We start from the raw sequence: 20,295 nt of genomic DNA, 5'->3' as shown, positions 1-20,295 counted from the left end.
ATTCTGTATATCATTAAAGAATATATTTGCTTCTTGACACATTTTTATTTGAAGTGTGATGTAGATATTCACATTAGATAATGTATGACACCTAGTGTGATGCATAGGAACTACACACAAAAGCTCTTGTGCTCTACTCAGCGGGTCAATGCTATTGCAAATAGATAGGGACAATTAAATTTTTAAAAAATTATGTGAAGGAGCCAGTGTTGGACTAGGGTGGACAAAGTTAAAAATCACACAACACCAGGTTATAGTCCAACAGGTTTATTTGGAGGCACTAGCTTTCAGAGTGCTCTTCCTTCATCAGGTAACTTGCAGTTTGCTTCCCTAAAGGACATCAGTGAACTAGATGGGTTTTTCCCAACAATCTGCAACAAATTCATGGTCATCATTAGATTCTTAATTCCAAATTTTCATTGAATTCAAATTCCACCATCTGCCATGGTTGGATTCAAATCTGGCTCCCCAGGACATGACCTGGGTTTGGATGACCAATCCACTGATAATATCAATAGACTATCTATTGATATTATCAGTGGATTGTTCATCCAAACCCAGGTCATGTTCTGGGAAGCCAGATTTGAGCCTCCCCTCCTACTTATAGACTGTGTCCCCAGTTCTAGAATCTTCAACCAGTGGAAAAGTTTATCTTCATCTAAGGTGTCTTTCCTGAAGATCTTGATGAGATCATCTCTTCTGGAGAATAATGTGTCTAGTCTCTCCTCATACCTGAACCTCAGGGGTTATCATTCTTGTGTTGAACTCTCTCCAAGGCGAATACATCCTTCCTAAAGCATGGTGCCCGGATCTGCTCACAGTGCTGTAAGTCAGGATTAGGATTTTGTAAAACTGTATCGTAACATCTGAGCCCCTATACTCTAGCCTTTTCAATATGAAGGCCAGCATTCCATTGGCCTTCTGGACTATTTTCTGAAACTGTACACACATTTTGAAGAGTTATGCTCCTGAACCCCCAAATCTTGTAATTAACTTTGTGCCTTTTTAAAAAGGACCTTGATTTCTCTTTTTCAGTATAAAATGGATAACCTCACACTTTACGCATTCACCTGGTATAATTCTATGCTGTTGTCAACACTGCCTACAGTTCTGCCTGATTTTATATCAGCAACAAATTTGGCCACTTGTCCTTTTATGCCGTTACCTGAATCATTAGTGAATATTGTGAATGACTGTGGCCCCAAAACAGATCCCTGTGGGAAACCACTAGTCACGTCCTACCAAATTGAGTCCTTAACTATTATTCTGCTTCTCTGTTTCCTGCCACTCAACCAATTTCCTTTCCATGTCAGTAACTCGCCCTCAACTCTGTCGGCTTCCACCTAAACTAACAGTCTCTCATGTTGGCCTTTATCACAAGCCTTCTGGAAGTCCATACTTACCTCTGCCCACCAACTTTGTCATCTCTTCAAAAATCTCAATGAGGTTTGTAAGTAGGCTCTTTAAGTTTAGGAAATCTAGTGGCATTACGTAATTATCTGTGTTGTTGTGAGCTTGTACAGACTGATTTTATTTCATGATATCAAAGATTATAGTCATCATCAAGACGGTGGAGTAGCAGAGCTCTGTGGGAGCATTTGTCCGGGTTTCATTTGCCCCCAACTGCTTTCTTTCCATTTCTTGGGAAGAAGATTGCAGGTCAAGAAGGCGGTGCTGAGTCTGAGGGTTGGGACTGAGAAAAGGTGGGGGGGGAGGGGAAATGAGGAAGCTGGAGAAATCTGCATTCATCCCTTGTGGTTGGAGGGTTCCTAAGCGGAAGATGAGTCTTTCTTCCTCCAGGCGTCATGTTGCCATGGTCTGACAATGGAGGCGGCCAAGGACATGCAGTCCTTGACCTGCAATCTTATTCCCAACCTCTTCGCCCCCACCCCCTCTCTGGCCTATCACCCTCACCTTAACCTCCTCCCACCTATCACATTCCCACCGCCCCTCCCCAAGTCCCTCCTCCCTACCTTTTATCTTAGCCTGCTTGGCACACCCTCCTCATTCTTGAAGAAGGGTTTATGCCCAAAACGTCAATTCTCCTTCTCCTTTGATGCTGCCTGACCTACTGCGCTTTTCCAGCAACATATTTTTAAGCTCTGATCCCCAGCATCTGCAGTCTTCACTTTTCCTGGTGTACAAGAACACCCAGATCTCGTTGTATTGCCCCTTTACCTAACTTGACTCCATTTAGGTAGTAATCTGCCTTCCTGTTCTTGCCACCAAAGTGGATAACCATACATTTATCCACATTAAACTGCATCTGCCATGCATCTGTCCACTCACCTAACCTGTCCAGGTCACCCTGTAATCTCCTAACATCCTCCTCACATTTCACCCTGCTACCCAGCTTTGTATCATCAGCAAATTTGCTAATACCTTCATCTATATCATTAATGTATATTGTAAAAAGCTGCGGTCCCAGCACTGATCCCTGCGGTACCCTAATGGTCACCGCCTGCCATTCCGAAAGGGAGCTGTTTATCAGTACTCTTTGTTTCCTGTCAGCCAACCAATTTTCAATCCAAGTTAGTACTTTGCCCCCAATACCAGATGCCCTAATTTTGCTCACTAACCTCCTCTGTGGGACTTTATCAAAAGCTTTCTGAAAGTCCAGGTACACTACATCCACTGGATCTTCTTCGTCCATCTTCAGAGTTACATCTTCAAAGAATTCCAGAAAATTAGTCAAGCATGATTTCCCCTTCATAAATCCATGCTGACTCTGACCTATCCTGTTACTACTATCCAGACATGTCGTAATTTCATCCTTTATAATAGACTCCAGCATCTTTCCCACCACTGAGGTCAGACTAACTGGTCTATAATTTCCTGCTCTCTCGCTCTTTTCTTAAAAAGTGGTACAACATTAGCCACCCTCCAATCTGCAGGAACTGATCCTGAATCTATCGAAGTCTGGAAAATAATCACCAACGCATCCACAATTTTTTGAGCCACCTCCTTCAGTATCCTGGGATGTAGACCATCAGGCCCCGGGGACTTATCAGCCTTCAGACCTAACAGTGTCTCCAACACCAATTCCTGGCAAATATAAATTCCCTTAAGTTCAGGTCCTTCAGCCGCTGTTACCGCTGGGAGATTGCTTGTGTCTTCCCCAGTGAACACAGATCTGAAGTACCAATTCAACTCTTCTGCCATTTCTTTGTTCCCCATAATATATTCCCCTGTTTCTGTCTTCAAGGGCCCAATTTTAGTCTTAATCATTTTTTTTCCCTTTCACATACCTAAAAAAACTTTTACTATCCTCCTTTACATTTTTGGCCAGTTTACCTTCGTACCTCATTTTTTTCTCTGCGTATTTCCTTCTTAGTAATCCTCTGTTGTTCTTTAAAAGCTTCCCAGTCCTCCATTTTCCCACTCATCTTTGCTATGTTATACTTTTTCTCTTTTAATTTTATATGTTTCTTAACTTCCCTTGTCAGCCACGGCCACCCCTGCCTCCTCCTAGGATCTTTCTTCCTTTTTGGAATGAACTGATCCTGCATCTTCTGCATTATACACAGAAATATCTGCCATTGTTCCTCCACTGTCATCCCTGCTAAGATATTGCACCATTGAACTTTGGCCAGCTCCTCCCTCATAGCTCCATAGTTCCCTTTATTCAACTGAAATATTGTCACTACCGATTGTACCCTCTCCCTTTCAAATTGCAGATTGAAGCTTATTGTATTCTGGTCACTACTTCCCAATGGCTCCTTCACTTCGAGGTCCCTGATCAATTCTGGTTCGTTGCACAATACCAGATCCAGAATTGCCTTCTCCCTGGTCGGCTCCAGCACCAGCTGTTCTAAGAATCCATCTCGGAGGCACTCCACAAAGTCTCTTTCTTGAAGTCCAATACCATCCTGATTCTCCCAGTCTACCTGCATGTTGAAATCCTCCATAACAACTGTAGTAACATATTTGCAACAGGCCAATTTCAGCTCCTTATTCAACTTACACCCTACATCCATACTACTGTTTGGGGACCTGTAGATAACTCCCAAGATTCTACCCTTAGAATTTCTCAGCTCTATCCATACTAACTCCACATCTCCTGATTCTAGGTGATGGCTCAGTGGTTAGCACTGAAGCCTCACAGCACTAGGGTCCTAGGTTCAATTCCAGCCTCCGGTGACTGAGTGGAGTTTGCATATTCTCCCGCGTCTGTGTGGGTTTCCTCCGGGTGCTCCGGTTTCCTCCCACAGTCCAAAGAAGTGCAGGTTGGGTGGATTGGCCATGCTAAATTGGCCATAGTGTTAGGTGCATTAGTCAGAGGGAAATGGGTCTGAATGGGTTACTCTTCAGAGGGTCAGTGTGAACGTGTTGGGCCGAAGAGCCTGTTTCCACACTGCAGGGTATCTAATCATAAGGGGTTTTACAGAGATAAAATTTCTTAATGAACATTTATTTCCTGATCAGCTTACTATATTTGCATATGTTTTGATATAGCATCCATCTATTATGTGATTGTATTTAACCAGAAAACACTTAAAACTATAATCACACTGTTTATTAAAAGTTAAACAAATCTGAATGGCCCCAGAATTTACAAGTTACCATAACACATCAGAATTATAAAGCAGTTTTACAAAGCAAAGAGTAAATGTATAAAGACAGTTAAAACATCGTTAAGATGTCAACAATATATTTCATAACTCAGGTTAGAGCTGATTGGAGAATTACAGTAACAATCAAGAGCTCACAGAGATGACTAACAACATCTGAACAATATTGATTTACCAGGGAGAAAAATAATTGAATCTTCAAACACATTTATTAACAACCATATATTTTTATTCTCAGAAGTGCTTGAGCAAATTAAAACCGTGATCAAGCATCAAAGTTCCCAAAGTTCCTTTATATCAAATTCCCAAAATAGATTCATCCCAAAGTTTTTCTTCTTCAGTTCTTGTATCAATTTCCTTCTTTTTCTTTTGCTTTTTATGTTTTAGTTTCATTTCCTCTTTTTCTTGATTAAGTTCCTTTTTTTCCTTTTTATGTTTTACCTTTTCTTCTCTGCTCAGTACAAGCTCCTCTCGATCCCTTTGCTCTGCTTTGTGCTTTGACTGATCTTTAACTTGCTCCAGACACAGCCCCTCAGGGCTTTCTACCCTGCAGCTCAGAAGCTCACTTTCTCTTTTAGTTTCCATCTCCTTATTTCTTTTATCCCTTCTGTGTTTCTTCGTCCCCCTAATCTTGTCTTTTTTGGAAGAGTCTGCACTGTCATCAGAGGGTATGGGTTTACATTCGTCGAGTGATTCTAAGCTGGATGAACCTTGGATATTTTCTGGATGGGTTGGCATCAGAGAAGGGAGCATTTCTGTGTGACAATCTAGATGCAAGTCACTATTTTGTTCGCACCTGTCCCTCAGATAGTCATTTTGCATCACGGGCAAAAGCTTAGCTCCAATTTCCATGTATGTTGGGTAAGTGTGTTCATCTGGGAGACCACCTGCGTTGGCTGTAGACAAATCTTCAAATGGGTATTCAGGAGAATGGGGCGGGCTGTCTGAAGGCAAGGTCACAGTGTCATCTTCCTGACTGTCCTCAAACTTTCTAAAGGACACCTTTGGTACAAGACCTCTTGCTTTCTGAACTTTAATGAAGTCATCGAGTTCATCCTGGAATGAGTCGTAGATCTTTGACTTTGTATTCTTTACTAAGTTAACCACTTTATTTTCTCTGTGTATAAATAAAAATAAAATGATCAGCACTTGGTTTTAGCAGAGCACATACATTAGATTACACAGTGCTCCCAGATTACAGGCTGATCATTTCGCTGTGTCACGAAAATGTAAGGGATCCTTACTTTCAAGGCTGTATCATGTAAAGAGGTTAGCCAGGAGATATTAACTTGATGGAAATTACTATGTTGAGTCATTACTTTAGAAAATGCCTGGATTTCTCCAAGGAAATGCTTTATCCATAAGTAATCTATACAAAACAATTCAATGCAAAGACGTAATCATAGAATCCCTACAATGTGGAAGCAGGCCATTTGACCCATCAGGTCCACACTGACCCTCTGAAGATCATCCCACTTAGATCCACCCTTCTACCCTATCCCTGTAACCCTGGATTTCCCATGGGTAATCCACTTAGCATGCACATCCCTGGACACTTTTGGCAATTTAGCATGGCCAATCCACCTAACCAGTCCAATGTGGGAGAAATCCCACGCAGACTTGTGAAGAATATGCAAACTCCACATAGATGTTTTCACAAGGGTGAAATCAAACCTGGATCCCTGGTGCTGTGAGGCAGCAGTGCTAACCACTAAGCCACCTTGTTGCTCTGTCTAGAATTTAGTTGAACTACACCTTGAAGTGAATAATGAAATGTTCAGTATAAAAGTATTAAAAATATGTGAATTGATTTAGATGAGAATTAAACATTAATTAAAGGCAAAATGCACACATGAAAAATAAGAAGCCAAACAGCTTGGTTCCAGGAAGATTGATTCTCAGTTTCATTACTAGTAAACCTTCAAGCAACGCGGTATTTTTAATTCAATCTCAATCATTAAGATTACAAGTGTATTTATATCAACGCAAAACTCTTACTTCAAGTGATGCTTGTATCCTTGTAGGTGGCACTGATACTGCTCAATGGAATTGAGTGTGACATTGCAGATAGCACACGGATAGTCACCTGTTCCTACTGCAAAACATAAACTGATTATATTTCTAATCATGACTAAATCTGTACAAAATTAAAAAAGATACCAATTTACTTACTTTCAAACCTACAAATGTTTAGGAATTAAGCATGTAAATAATTATCTTTACAAACAACATTGCTTCTATCACTTAGATTCACTTTATATTACAAGTCTAGATTAAAGTAGTACTGGAAAAGCACAGCAGGTCAGGCAGCATCCAGGGAACAGGAAAATCGACACTTTGGGCAAAAGCTCTTCATCAGGTTCCTTTATAACACATGCGTCTACTGCACATTAGAAACTTGTCGTACACATGAATCATAGAATCCTGTGGAAGCTGGACATTTGGCCCAGCGGGTCCACACCAACCTTCTGAAGAGCATCACTCCCGGACTGTCCCATTCCTATAACGCTGCATTTCCCATAGCTAATTCACCTATCTCTCACATCCATGGGACGCTGTGGGCAAGTTAGCATGGCCAATCCACTGAACCTGCACAGTGTTGGACTGTGGGAAGAAACAGGCACACCCAGAGGAAACCCCACAGACACAGGGAGAATGTGCGAACTCCACACAGACAGCCACCTGAGGCTGGAATCAAAACTGGGTCCCCAGCGCTGTGAGAGCGGTGCCAACTACTGAGTCAACATGTCGCCATCTTGATTGTTGGTTGGGACATGCAAACTGCTCCCTCTTAAAAACAAGGTTTATATATGTCATTGTACTGAATATATTTGGTTGTCTAGATTAATTTTTTTGTGGAGTGTAACACATGTCACATCACTGGTTTGTGTGTCTGGGATTGCTGCATAGAACAACACTCAAGAAAACTCAATATTCAATTCCTTGATCAAGATCCATGCCTATCTAGCAAGGATTCACTATTCTATCCCAATTGCACTGGTATGTTTTGACTTCAGCATGTACTATCTACATAGAATAAATTCACTAAACTTACTTAGCAGCATCTGCAAGCCATCTGTTCTTATCACTGAGAAGGACAAAGAAGATCACCAAGAAGAGTGAAGAGAACATCATTACTCCTCAAGTTTCAAATAACAAAGTCGGAAGTTTATTGTTGCTCCCTTATTGTCGCCAGAGTGGAAATCATGGAATTCACAGTTTAACGTCATTGTGCCTCCATTGTCATCACAGAAAGCTGCATGGTTCAGGAAGGCCCAGTGTGTCAGGGTATGGCAGATGGAGTTTAATGCAGATCAGTGCGAGGTGTTGCATTTTGGTAAGACAAACCAGGGCAGCAATTAGGTCAGTTAATGGCAGGGTTTTATTGAATATTGTTTCTTGAAAGTGTGTCACAGGTAAACAGGGTGGTGAAGGTGGCTTTTGGAACGCTTGTCTTCATCGGTCAGAGCATTTACTACAGAAGTTAGGATGTTATGGTTGCACAATACATTGCTCAGGCCAAATTTGGAGTACAATTCTGGTTGTCCTGTTATAGAAAATATGTCATTAAATTGTAAAGGGTGCAAAAAGGATTTACTAGGATGTTACTGAGACTGGAAGGTTCAAGTCATAAGAAGAGACTGGATAGGCTGGGTCTTTTGTACCTGCAGTGTAGGAGGCTGAGGGGTGACTTATAGAGGTTTATAAAATCATGAGGGACATGGATAAGGTGAATTGCCAAGGTCTTTTCCCCAGGGTAGGGGAGTCCAAAACTAGAGGCATAGGTTTAAGCCAAAAAGGGAAAGATTTAAAAGCATCCTGAGGGACATTTCTTTTCTCATAGAGGATTGTCGGTGTATGGAATGAGCTGCCAGAGGAAATAGTTGAGTTGAGTACAATTACAACATTTGGATAGATACATGGATAAGAAACGTTCAGAGGGATACAGGCCAAACACAAATGGGACTAATTCAGTTTAGGAAACCTAGTTGGCATGGACAAATTGGGCTGAAAAGCCTGTTTCCGTGATGTATGACTCTATGTCTCTATAAGTTGCACGTGGCGTTCATGATCATCTTGAGCTCGGCCATCTCCAACAAATGAGAATCTTGACATTCAATGACTTTAGCATCACTGAACACTCCACTATCAACATTCTGGGGCCACCACTGAGCAATGACTGAACTGGACAAGCAACAGTACTGAGTATTGTACAAGAATATGTCAGAAAACTTGCATTAAGTAGCTCGCCTTAGACTCCCCCATTCAGTAGGCACAAGTTAGGAGTGTAACAGAATATTCCCCACTTGCCTAGATGAGTGCATCGACAACAACACTCAAGAAACCTCTCACCATCCAGAACAAAGAAGCCTGTATGAATGACACCACATCCACAAATGTTCAATTCCCTCACCACCAATGCACAGTGACAACTACAGGATGCTTTGAACAAATTCGCTATGGCTCCTTAACATATCCCTCATTCACTACCAATACCACCTGGAAGGATAAGAGCCGAATGTGTGTAGGAAGTTCACTGCTTGCAAGTTTCCCTCAGGTGAGTACAATTACAACATCTGGATAGATATATGGATAAAAATCCTGGAATTCCTTCCCTAACAGCATTGGGGATGAACCTGTCTACCATGGACCTCTGTGTTTCAAGGTGGCAGCTGACCACCACCATTTAAAGAGAAATCAGGGATGGGTGGCAAATACTAGTCTAGCCAGCAACACCCACACTGTATGAAAGTATAAAGAAAAATACCCTAGCTAGCAAAAAAGTCATCCACTGTAGATGTAAAATTGTTAGTTGAGTATAATCAACTGTTCATTCATGAGACGGCCCCACACATGAAATATTTGTCACCATAAAGACTCCAAATAATTCAAATTCTTTATCTTCCTGTATTAAGACGACAATGGTTCTTTTTGACAGAGCTGTGTGAAACAATTTTCACAAGTATTGTGTAGAAGTAAAGTGATCCACCTGCAATGAATGTGAAACACACTAAAATCAGGGAAAGGCACAAGTATGAAATTCTTCTGCAAGTCTGGGATAAATACTTTGGATTAATGAAATGAGAACATTACACCATATGATACAGGAGCAGGCCATTCAGTCCATCTGCTCTGCTCCTCCATTTGATCAAGGTTGATATGTTTCTCAACCCCATTCTCCTGCCTTTCTCTCTAACTTCTGATTCACTTACTAATTGGGAACCTATCTATCTCTGTCTTAAATCCAATCAATTACTTCGCCCTCTGCAGCCATGAGTTGCGCAGATTCAGCGCCCTCTGATGAAAGAGATTCCTCCTCATCAGTTCTAAAGGGTTCCCCCTTCACTCTGATGCTGTGCCCTCGGGTTCTAATCTCATTTACTGTTGGAAACAGGTTCTCTACGTCTACTTTATTCAGGCCTCTCATTATTCTGTAAATTTCAATGAGATCTCCCTCATCCATCTAAACTCTTATGGAGTATAGACACAGAATTCTTAACCATTCCTCATATGACAATCCCTTCATCCCAGGGATCATTCTTGTAAACCCCCTCCAGACTTCCTCCAAGACCAGCACATCCTTTCTTATGTACCAGGTCCACAATATTCCAAATACAGTCTGACCAGAGTCTTTTATAGTCTCAGCAGTAGATCCCTGCTCCTGCATTCTTCATGACATTAACTCTAGCATTGCATTTGCCTTCCTAACTGCCAACTGAGCCTGCATATTAACTTGAGATAATCCTGAACTAGGATTCCCAAGTCCCTTTGTGCTGCAGACTTCCAAAGTCTTTCCCTATTTAGAAAACAGTCTAAGCCTCTCTTCTTTCTACCAAAGAGTATAACCTCATGCTTTCCACACTCTATTCCATCTGCCATTTCTTTGCCCACTCTCCTACCCTATCCAACATAGCAGAACAACATAAAGGGAGATGAAATTAATTCAGTATATGCCTGACAATAGGAGATCCTCAGTGAGCGAATCAACAAGTTGTCTGAGATGGCAAAGTACTCCCTTTGAACAAGTATTTTGAAAGATATGAAACACAAGATCAGATGAAAAACCAGCTAAGCTGTTATGGAGTGACTGAGTTTACAGAGTTTTAAATATTCCCTATACATGTAAGCTTGTGATGTATGGAAATGTACATAATGATGAATGTCATACGGTTGGGACACAGAAAAAGCCATATTGGCCGCACAGAATCACACCAACATTGTGTGGAGGACTTCAGTCATTCCCTATTCTAACCGTATAGCCCTGTATGATTATTTCCCTCAAGCGTCATCCACAATTTCCTTTTGAAATCACTGAATTTGTTTCTGCCAGTTTTGTGGGCAGTGACCTTTCCAATCTTTGCCACTCTGTCTAAAAATGCCTTCCTCATATTCTCTCTGTACCTAGAGCCGAAAACCATAAATCTTTGCCCCCAATTCTTGTACCTTCAGCTAATGAGAGTAAAAGAGAAAATGTTGGAAAAGCTCAGCAGGTCTTGGAGCTTTGACAAAGGATCAGTTAGACTCGAAATGTCAGCTCTTTTCTCTCCTTACAGATGTTGCCAGACCTGCTGAGATTTTCCAGCATTTTCTCTTTTGATTTCAGATTCCAACATCCGCAGTAATTTGCTTTTAACTAATGAGAGTAGTTTTCTTTGTCTAAGTAATCAAAGTCTGTCATAATCTTGTAAACCTCTGACAAATCTGCTATCCCCCTTTGTTACAAACAGAACGAACCAATTTTTCCAACTTAACCTTACAGCTAAAATCTCTCCTCCCATTCTGAACCATTCTGGTAAATCTCCTCTGCATTTCCTTGAGGACTCTCACATTCTTTTTAACAAGTGTTGACCAGAAGTGGATGCAATATTTCAGCTTTGACCTAATTGGTGCTCTATAGAAATTCAGCAAAACTTCCCTCTTTTTGTCCTCCGTGCCTCTCATTATGTAGCTCAAGGCACCACTCGCTTGCTTTGCTCTCTCAATAAGTCCTGCCACTTCCAAAGATCCATGCACATGAACTCTCACATCCTTCTATCTATGCACATTTGAAAAAATTGTGCCATTAAGTGTATATTGATCAGAGTCATAGAGATGCACACCATGGAAACTTCAGTCCAATTCGTCCATGCCGATCAGATATTCTAAATTAGTCTCAGTACAATACTCAGTACTGTTGCTTATCATTAAACGTATAGTCCTGCCCTGATTTGCACTACCAAATGCAGCATCTCATATTCATCTGAAGTAAACTCCATCTGACAATCTCAGTCTATTTGCCCTTCTGATCAAAGTCAAACAGTCATAGAGATGTACAGCACGGAAACAGACCCTTCGGTCCAACCTGTCCATGCCGACCAGATATCCCAACCTAATCGGTCCCTCTTGCCAGCTCCTGGCCCATATCTCTCCAAACCCTTCTTACTTATTTACCCATCCAGATGCCTTTCAAATGTTGCAATTGTACAAGCCTCCATCACTTCTTTTGGCAGCTCATTCTATACATGTAACATCCTCTGTGTGAAAAAGTTGCTCCTTAGGTCTCTTTTAGATTAGATTCCCTACAGAGTGGAAACAGGACCTTCGGCCCAACAAGTCCACACCGACCCTCCAAAGAACAACCCACCCAGACCCATTCCCCCATAACAAATCTACGGACAATTTAGCATGGCCAATTCACTTAACCTGCACATTTTTGGACTGTGGGAGGAAACTGGAGCACCCAGAGGAAACCTACGCAGACATGGGGAGAACGTGCAAACTCCACACATAGTTGCCTGAGGCAGGAACTGAACCCGGGTCTCTGGCGTTGTGAGGCAGTAGTGCTAACCAATGAGCCACTATGCCGCCCATTGATGATGGATTCACAGTCATCGTTAGACTTTTAATTCCAGATTTCTATTGAACTCAAATTCTACTATCTGCCTGGATTTGAATCCAGGTTCCCATAACATTACCTGGGTCTCTGGGTTAACAGTTCAGCAATAAAACCACTAGGCCATTGCCTCCACTTTGTTATATCTTTCCCCTCTCACCCTAAACCTATGCCCTCTAGTTCTGGACTCCCCAACCCCAGTGAAAAGACTTTGTCTATTTATCCTATCCATGCCCTTCATGATTTTATAAATCTCAATATGGTCACCGCTCAGCCTCCAACACTCCAGGGAAAACAGCCCCAGCCTATTCAGCCTCTCCCTATCGCTCAAATCCTCCAATCCTGGCAACAATCCTGGCAAATCTCTTCTGAACCCTTTCAAGTTTCACAACATCCCTCCCAAAGGAAGGAGACCAGAATTGCACACAATATTCCAAAAGTGGCTAAACCAATTTCCTGTACAGCCACAACATGACCTCCCAACTCCTGTACTTAATACACTGACCAATAAAGAAAAGCATCCCAAACGCCATCTTCACTATCTTATCTACCTGCAACTCTACTTTCACGGAGCTAGGAACATGCACTCCAAGGTCTTCTTTGCTCAGCAACTCTCCCTCAAACCTTACCATTAAGTGTATAAGTCCTGCTACGATTTACTTTCCCGAAATGCAGCACCTCACATTTATCTAAATTAGACTTCATCTGCCACTCCTCAACCCATTGGCCCATCTGACCAAGATCCTAATGTAATCCAAGGTAACCTTCTTCACTGTCCAGTACACCTTTTGCAAACTTGCTAACTGTACCTCTTATGCTCACATCCAAATCATTTATATAAATGATGAAAAGAAAAGTAGAGGACCCAGCACCGATCCTTGTGGCACTCCACTGGTCACAGGCCTCCAGTCTGAAAAACAACCCTCCACCACCATCCTTTGTCTTCTACCTTCGAGCCAGTTCTGTATCCAAATGGCTAGTTCTCCCTGTATTCCGTGAGATCTAATCTTGCTAACCAGTCTTACATGAGGAACCTTTCAAACGCCTTACTGAAGTCCATGTAGATCATGTCAACCGCTCTGCTTTCATCAATTCTCTTTGTTAACTCTCAAAAAAAACTCAATCATGAGACATGATTTCCCACGCAAAAAACCATGTTGACTATTCCTAATCAGTCCTTGCCTTCCCAAATACATGTATATCCTGTCCCTCAAGGTTCCCTCCAACAATTTGCCCACAACCAACGTTGTGACTATCGATGATACAAACATTTCAGCTGGGGGCCCAGCAATCACTTCCCTAGCTTCCCACAGCTCTAGGGTACATCTGGGTATTTATCCACTTTTATGCGTTTCATGACATCCAGCACTTCCTCCTCTGTAATATGGACTGATTGATATAAATATTAAGTTCTTGCAGTTGAAAAGTAATCTATTGCTTACCAAAGTACTTTGGGACACTTCAATAATATAAAAGGCATTCTAAAAAAAAATTCCATAGGATATGTTACTGGCAAGGTCAGCATTTGTTATCCATCCCTAATTGAGTGGAGTGGCTTGCTAGACCACTTTAGTGAGCAATCAACCATGTTGCTGTGGATCTGGAGTTTGTAAGCTAGACTGGGTGAGGATGGCAGATTTTTTTCCCTGAAGGCAGTAGAGAACAGATGAGTTTTTACAAGAATTGATTATGGTTTCACAACCACCATTTCTAAGACTAACTCTCAATTCCATCAACTGGGATTCAAACTCTTGGTCCAGAGGATTAGCCTGAGCCTCTCGATTACTCGCCCAATATTGTGAAAACCATAACACTACCTCCCCGGGTTTACATCCAATATAAATGTATATTGTCATTATTATTTTCTTGCTTACTTTCATTTCCTGGTTAAAAGTTCAGACTGAAACTACTGCAGAGGCACCTAACTCAGCATTATCACCCCTCCTATTCCAAAAATACAAAGAAAACTAACATTTCTGTCCACAATGAAAGCACTTTTCCTCACCCTGTAACATGCTTTTTGTACTCTGAGGTAACTCCCCACTTTCCCTGATTCTTACCTAGTATTTGCTCAAATTTATCATCCCACGCTATTAAATTCCATCTGCCACTTATCTGCTCATTCTGTGAGCCTACCTATGCCCTGTTGCAGTGTTTACATTGCACTTTTGTGTGATTTCAGCATTGCTATGAAGGCTAGTATTCATTGCTCAGTCCTAGCTGCTCTTGAGAAATGTCTTCCACTGTGTCTTTTACTGAAGGTTACCTTTATATTTAGACAGTGGTCATTTCCATATAGATTGCAAAAGTGTGCAAATTTCTGATCTACAAATTTACAACTTGACATCAAGCTATGTTTCTTTTCTTATACTATCCAGATCACCTAAAATCTGATGATTTTGGTTGAGAATTTGTGAAACCAGTGAATGTAATGTTTGTTGTACGTTCACACTCTCTACTTTTTCAATTAAAAAAAAATGAAGTGTGGGTATCACTGACTAGGACATAATGTATTGCCCATCCCTAATTGCCCAGAGGGTAGTTAGGAGTCAACCACACTGCCGTGTTTGGAATGACATGTAGGTGAGACCAGGAAGATGTTCTTCCCTAAAATGAACCAGTTTTTAAAAAAAAAATGACAATTGACAGTGGTTACAAATATGTTTTGTAAAGAATTCAAATTTCACCATCTGCCTTGATGAGATTTAAACTCATATCCAGAACATTAACCTGGTGTTCTGGATTTCCAGTGACATCACCACTATATCACTGCCTCCCATAATGCAGTGATATTAAGAAATACTCACCATTCTTCTCAGGAGAATCTGTCTCCTTCCCCATTTCTTCCATCAGTTGTCTCCTTAGGTCATTTTTCTTGTGCTTCTTGCCGTTGTAATGTTGCTGGGCCATTAGTGGGTTGTTAAAAGAGGCACTACACAATTTGCAGAATTTGTTGGAATCCTCCAAGTCCAAAGCTGTTGAAGGTGCTGTAGCAGCTTCTTGAGCAACTTCTGGCTCGCCCTTTTCCAGCTGCTCACTCTGCATAGACGTTTCCTCTGAAGGTGAACTTGCCACATTTGTGGTCACTGTGATTGAACTCAGCACTGAAATTCAAAAAATGGCTGCAATGATTCAAGATAGCTTTCAAATATTACACTTCATATTACCATTTTTGAGAAGTTGAACAGCTTCTACTGGAGGAAAGCAAATACACTTATATCTGTAATGTTGTACAGCTAACAGATTCAATTTATGACCTAGAATTTGGGGCCATATAAAGGTGCAAATTTTATACCATTTGATCAAATTTCAAATTTTCAATCTAAAAAAAATCAATAATATTCTTAAATAAGGTTGTTCCAATGAGAATGAACATATGAATTAGAAGGAGGCCCTTCAGCCCCTTGAATCTGTTCCACCATTCAATAAGATTGTGACTGATCTATTTGTGCAGAACTAGACCATAGCAATCTATCCAAGTTAAGCCTTAAAAATTATTTTATAATAAAACCTATCCACTCCACAATGCAAGGATTATGTCTTAAACTACTTACATGACAGGAATTATGACAGCACAGTAATTAGAGAGAATAACTGCATTCTGAACAAATGACAATTTTGTTAATGTATGTGGTAGGGGAAAGCTTGGAAATTTTAATGAAAGCAAAGGACTTAATGTGTAATATCGCATAAACAGGAGATTAGGAGCTAAAACTACTGCACATGGGATGGGGGAATACCAGTATGAATTAAGAATTGGCTGGAATAGAATAGACACACAACAAAGGATACTCAGAATGGCAGGGTGATATTTAGTGGGATACAGCAATGGTCATTGCTGGGTCCATAACTGTTCACAATCTTTTTAATTGATCTGCATACAAGATCACATATTTTATTGATGAATATTGCACTTTTTATAGATTTGCTGATGACATGACAAACTGGGTGGGATTGTAGGTGGCGGAGAGAGTGCAAAGAGGGTTCAAGGGGATATGGACAGGCTAAGTGAATGGACTAAAACATGGAAAATAGAATATAATGTAAATATGTTTAAACTCATTCATTTTGGCAGAAAACACAAAAAGGTAGAGTATTGCTTAAATGGTGAGCATTTAGGATGTGCCGATGTCCAAAAAGACCAGGATGTCCTTGCCCATGAGTCACGAGCAAGTAGCATGCAGATGCAGTTATTAATTTGAAAGTCAAACAGCACGTTGGCATTTATTTCAAGGGAATTTGAGAAAAAGATATCTCACTGCAATTGCATACAGCCTTGACCTTAGCTGGAATATGGTGTACAGTTTTGGACCCCTTATCTAAGGAAGGATATTCTTGCCATAGAGGGAGTGCAATCTAGTTTCATCAGATTAATCCCTAGTATGGTTGGAAGGTCTTATGAGGAGAGACTGAAGAAATTGGTTTGTGTTCTCTACAGTTTCAAATAATGAAAGCACAACATTCTTACAGGTTATGACTTGGTGAGTATAGATAGTGTGTTTCCCCTGGCTAATGATTCTAGAATCAGGAGACATTTTATGGGAAAGTCCGTTTAGTGTGAATCCGTGAATCAAACTGGAGTTGGAGTCAATCGTTGAAGCCAATTATAATGGTTCTTGTATCACAAGATACAAGAGACCAGGAAATACTCTGACAAGATTAGACATTGAGCATGACAAGGAAAACGGAATCTTCAGAATGAGCTCACTCCTACCAGTCTGTGGCTGTGTAACACACGGCTGCTCTACGACAAGCTGTTTGAGCCGCTTTGCATGGATTTTGCCTTGGTAATGGGACTGAGCCACTATGGGGGATGTGAAAACCATATTGCACAAGATGCAAAATTTATTCTTGTCCACTTCTCCTGTCCCAGCATCCTGCAATCAAGCATCAGACACAATCTCAGTAAACACACTGACTGTCGATTTATTTCGCTATAAGTCTGCAGTTTGAACACCTACAGTACAGCAATTTTTTTATATTATAAAAAAGTAAGTACATAAGTAACACCTCAACATTTCTCAAGGTGTTTCACATGGAATGAACACAGCAATGACTGAAATGAGAAAATGTGGCATCCAATTTTCGCACAACCAGCAACAGGATGAATGATGAGTTGATGATAGTGCAGAGAACACTGTCATGAAGACAGAAGACTTCGGCAATTTTTTTCGATATCAAAAGATTAAAAACAGGATATTAAAACCACACCTGAAAAGTCAGATAACAGCAAATTACCAGTCATAAAACATCTTGGTAACAGCACATTAAAAGAAAGTTATCTGTAAATATTTTTGATTAGTTATTAATTTTTGATTAGTTATTAATACATTACAATGTCACCTTTTAGCATGAGTACATTATGGTACATGATATCAAGAAACAGCTCTGGGCCTGGCAACAGTCCGGCCACAGTACCAATGGCCTGTGCTCCAGAATTTGCCACACCCTGAGCCAAACTGCTCTTGTACAGCTAAGAGAAACTGAGGAGTGTAGATGTTGGAGATCAAAGTTGAAGAGTGTGGCACTGGAAAAGGTCAGGCAGCATCCAAGGAACAGGAGAGTTGATGTTTCAGGCAGAAGCCCTTCACCAGGATGAGGCTGTGGTAAAGTTACAAACTGCCACCTACTCAATAATATGGATAATTGCCCAGATCTGTCCTGCACACAAAAAGCATAATAAATCCAATCCGGCGAATAACCGGATCTTGTGTGATCTTTTAAATTGGTCACTGAAATTCAAATATCTTTTTGATCGCAAAACCCTAGTTGCACTTGGAAAGGTAGTGGTGAACCATTTTATCAAATCGCTTTGGACTTTATGAAGGTCCACCCACAGTGCTGCAAGGAGTACGTTTCAGAAGCTTGACCCAGCTATGATGGAGAAACAGTAACATATTCCCACGTCGGATAGGTTATTTGAAGGCAGTGCTATTCCCATGCACCTACAACCCTAACAGTCTGGGATGTTGGAGGTTCTAGTTTTGTGGGGTGCAACCTTGGTGATAATCTTGGACACGGTACATTAAAAGTGCGCCAATTTGAAGGAACTGAATGTATGACATAGGGAAGGCTTTTTAAAAATAGTTTTTCTTTCATGGCATATGGGTTTTGCTCATAAAATTTGATACCCCGCCCCTAATTGTCCTACATCTAAATTACTTCCAAGACCATTTCAGATGGCAGTTCAGAGTCACTAACAGTGGATCTGGAGTCAAATGTAAGTTCAGACCAGGTAAGATTTGCCAATTTCCTTCCCAAAAGGGGCATTTGTAAACTAAATGGAATTTTATGACAATCATGACAGTTCCATGGCACCATTACTCATGCCCCATTAAGTTGCACCATTACATTCAGCATTTTGTAACTACATGACTTTCAACTTCAATTGAATTTAAATTTTATCAGCATCCAGGTGGGATTGACATCTGTATCTAGCCCCCAGATACTAATTCAGTTGCATTACTACAATTATATTGCTTTCCCCAAACTCTAATCAAAGTGGATGCTTTGTCCTGGACAGTGTCAAGTTTCTTGAGTGTTGTTGGAGCTGCACTGATCCAGGCAAGTGCAGAGAATGCAATCACACTGCTGATTTCTGACTTGTCAATGGTGAACAGGCATTTGGGAGTCAAAAAGTGAGTCACTCACCTATTTTTGTAGCTCAGTTCTTGGTTCAGTTGAGTTTCTGGGCAATGTTGAACTTAGGAATATGATGAATGGAGAATTTTGCAATGATAATCAAGGGGAGATTGATACTTTCTCACTTGTTGGAGACTGTCATTGTGTGACACTGTGTATGTGGTGTGACTGTTATTTTCCACTTATCAAACTAAACCTGAGTATTGTCCAGGTCTTGCTGCATGTTGATGCAGTCAGTTTCAGTAGCTGCAGACTTGAAAATTGAACTTAACACTACATAGTCAGTGAACATTCTTCTGACAATATGATGGTGGGATAGGTGTTACTAAAACAGCTCAAGATTATTAGGTTGAGGACACTGTCCTCAGGAATTCCTAAAAAAAAGGTTTGGACACTGAGATAATTAGCCTCCGACATCCACTACCATCATGCTTTGGACTCTGCATGACTGCGGGAGCCTGTCTAGTCCCTGATGCCTCAGGAAGTTTGAATGTCGACTGCAGAGTTTCAAACATCATCTGACCTTTGGAGAGCCTCAGGGGCTGCTGCTTGCAGGTGGATAGCCCTGCCGCACACATGTTCAGGCTTTGAGGAACATCCTAGAGCATGAACATTCAGGCAAACTAACATGATAGTCAGGGCTCACCTCCCATTAGGGTCTTAAAAGCCATCCAAAGGAAATGGTTTAGAACAGGACACACAATTTCAAAATAAAGGGCAAGCCATTTCGGACGGGATGAGGAGGAATCCCTTCACTCAGGGGGTACTGACGTTTTGGTATTCTTGATCCCAGAAGACTGTGGGAGCTCAGTCATTAAGTATGTTCAAGATAGAGAGTGATTGCATTTTGACCAGAGAAGAAGACAAGGTTTCAATGGGGGCCTTGCAAATACATTATAACTGTTCACGATTACTATAAATACTTGTCCAGCTCCACTGCAAACTGAATTGAGAAACATCTTCATCAATGTGAAAATACCCACCTGGAAGCCAACAGCTACATTCTCGGTTTTGATTTTTTTTGATGGTGTTCCTTCTTCTTTATGCATTTGAAAGTAAGAACGCACCTTGTTGGCGTGTTTTTTGCTCTTTAAAACAAAAACAAATATAGGGAGTGTGTTTAACACTATTTTCAATTATTGTTAAACAGAAAGAAGCATTCATGAGTTAAGTGGCAATGGTGATGTGGATTAGAAGTGAGAAGTTAAG

General features: G+C 40.9%; 1 protein-coding gene across 1 annotated transcript in view; it reads right to left on the bottom strand.

Annotated features, from left to right (window-relative positions):
- Positions 1–4,834: 4,834 nt before the first annotated feature.
- Positions 4,835–20,295, bottom strand: part of LOC132817946 (zinc finger matrin-type protein 1-like) — a 100,393-nt gene continuing 84,932 nt past the window's right edge. Inside the window, exons 3-7 of the mRNA XM_060828502.1 lie at positions 20,070–20,174; positions 17,159–17,321; positions 15,252–15,548; positions 6,570–6,666; positions 4,835–5,688 (exon numbers count right to left, since the gene is read on the bottom strand). Of these exons, the coding sequence (XP_060684485.1) occupies positions 4,869–5,688; positions 6,570–6,666; positions 15,252–15,548; positions 17,159–17,321; positions 20,070–20,174 (1,482 nt within the window). The 3' untranslated portion in view covers positions 4,835–4,868. The remainder of the gene's footprint in view (positions 5,689–6,569; positions 6,667–15,251; positions 15,549–17,158; positions 17,322–20,069; positions 20,175–20,295) is intronic.

Source organism: Hemiscyllium ocellatum, chromosome 1, assembly GCF_020745735.1.
Source record: "Hemiscyllium ocellatum isolate sHemOce1 chromosome 1, sHemOce1.pat.X.cur, whole genome shotgun sequence".
Classification (NCBI taxonomy): domain Eukaryota; kingdom Metazoa; phylum Chordata; class Chondrichthyes; order Orectolobiformes; family Hemiscylliidae; genus Hemiscyllium; species Hemiscyllium ocellatum.
The sequence above is the reverse complement of the archived record's forward strand: the minus strand, read 5'-3'. Positions and strand labels throughout refer to the sequence as shown.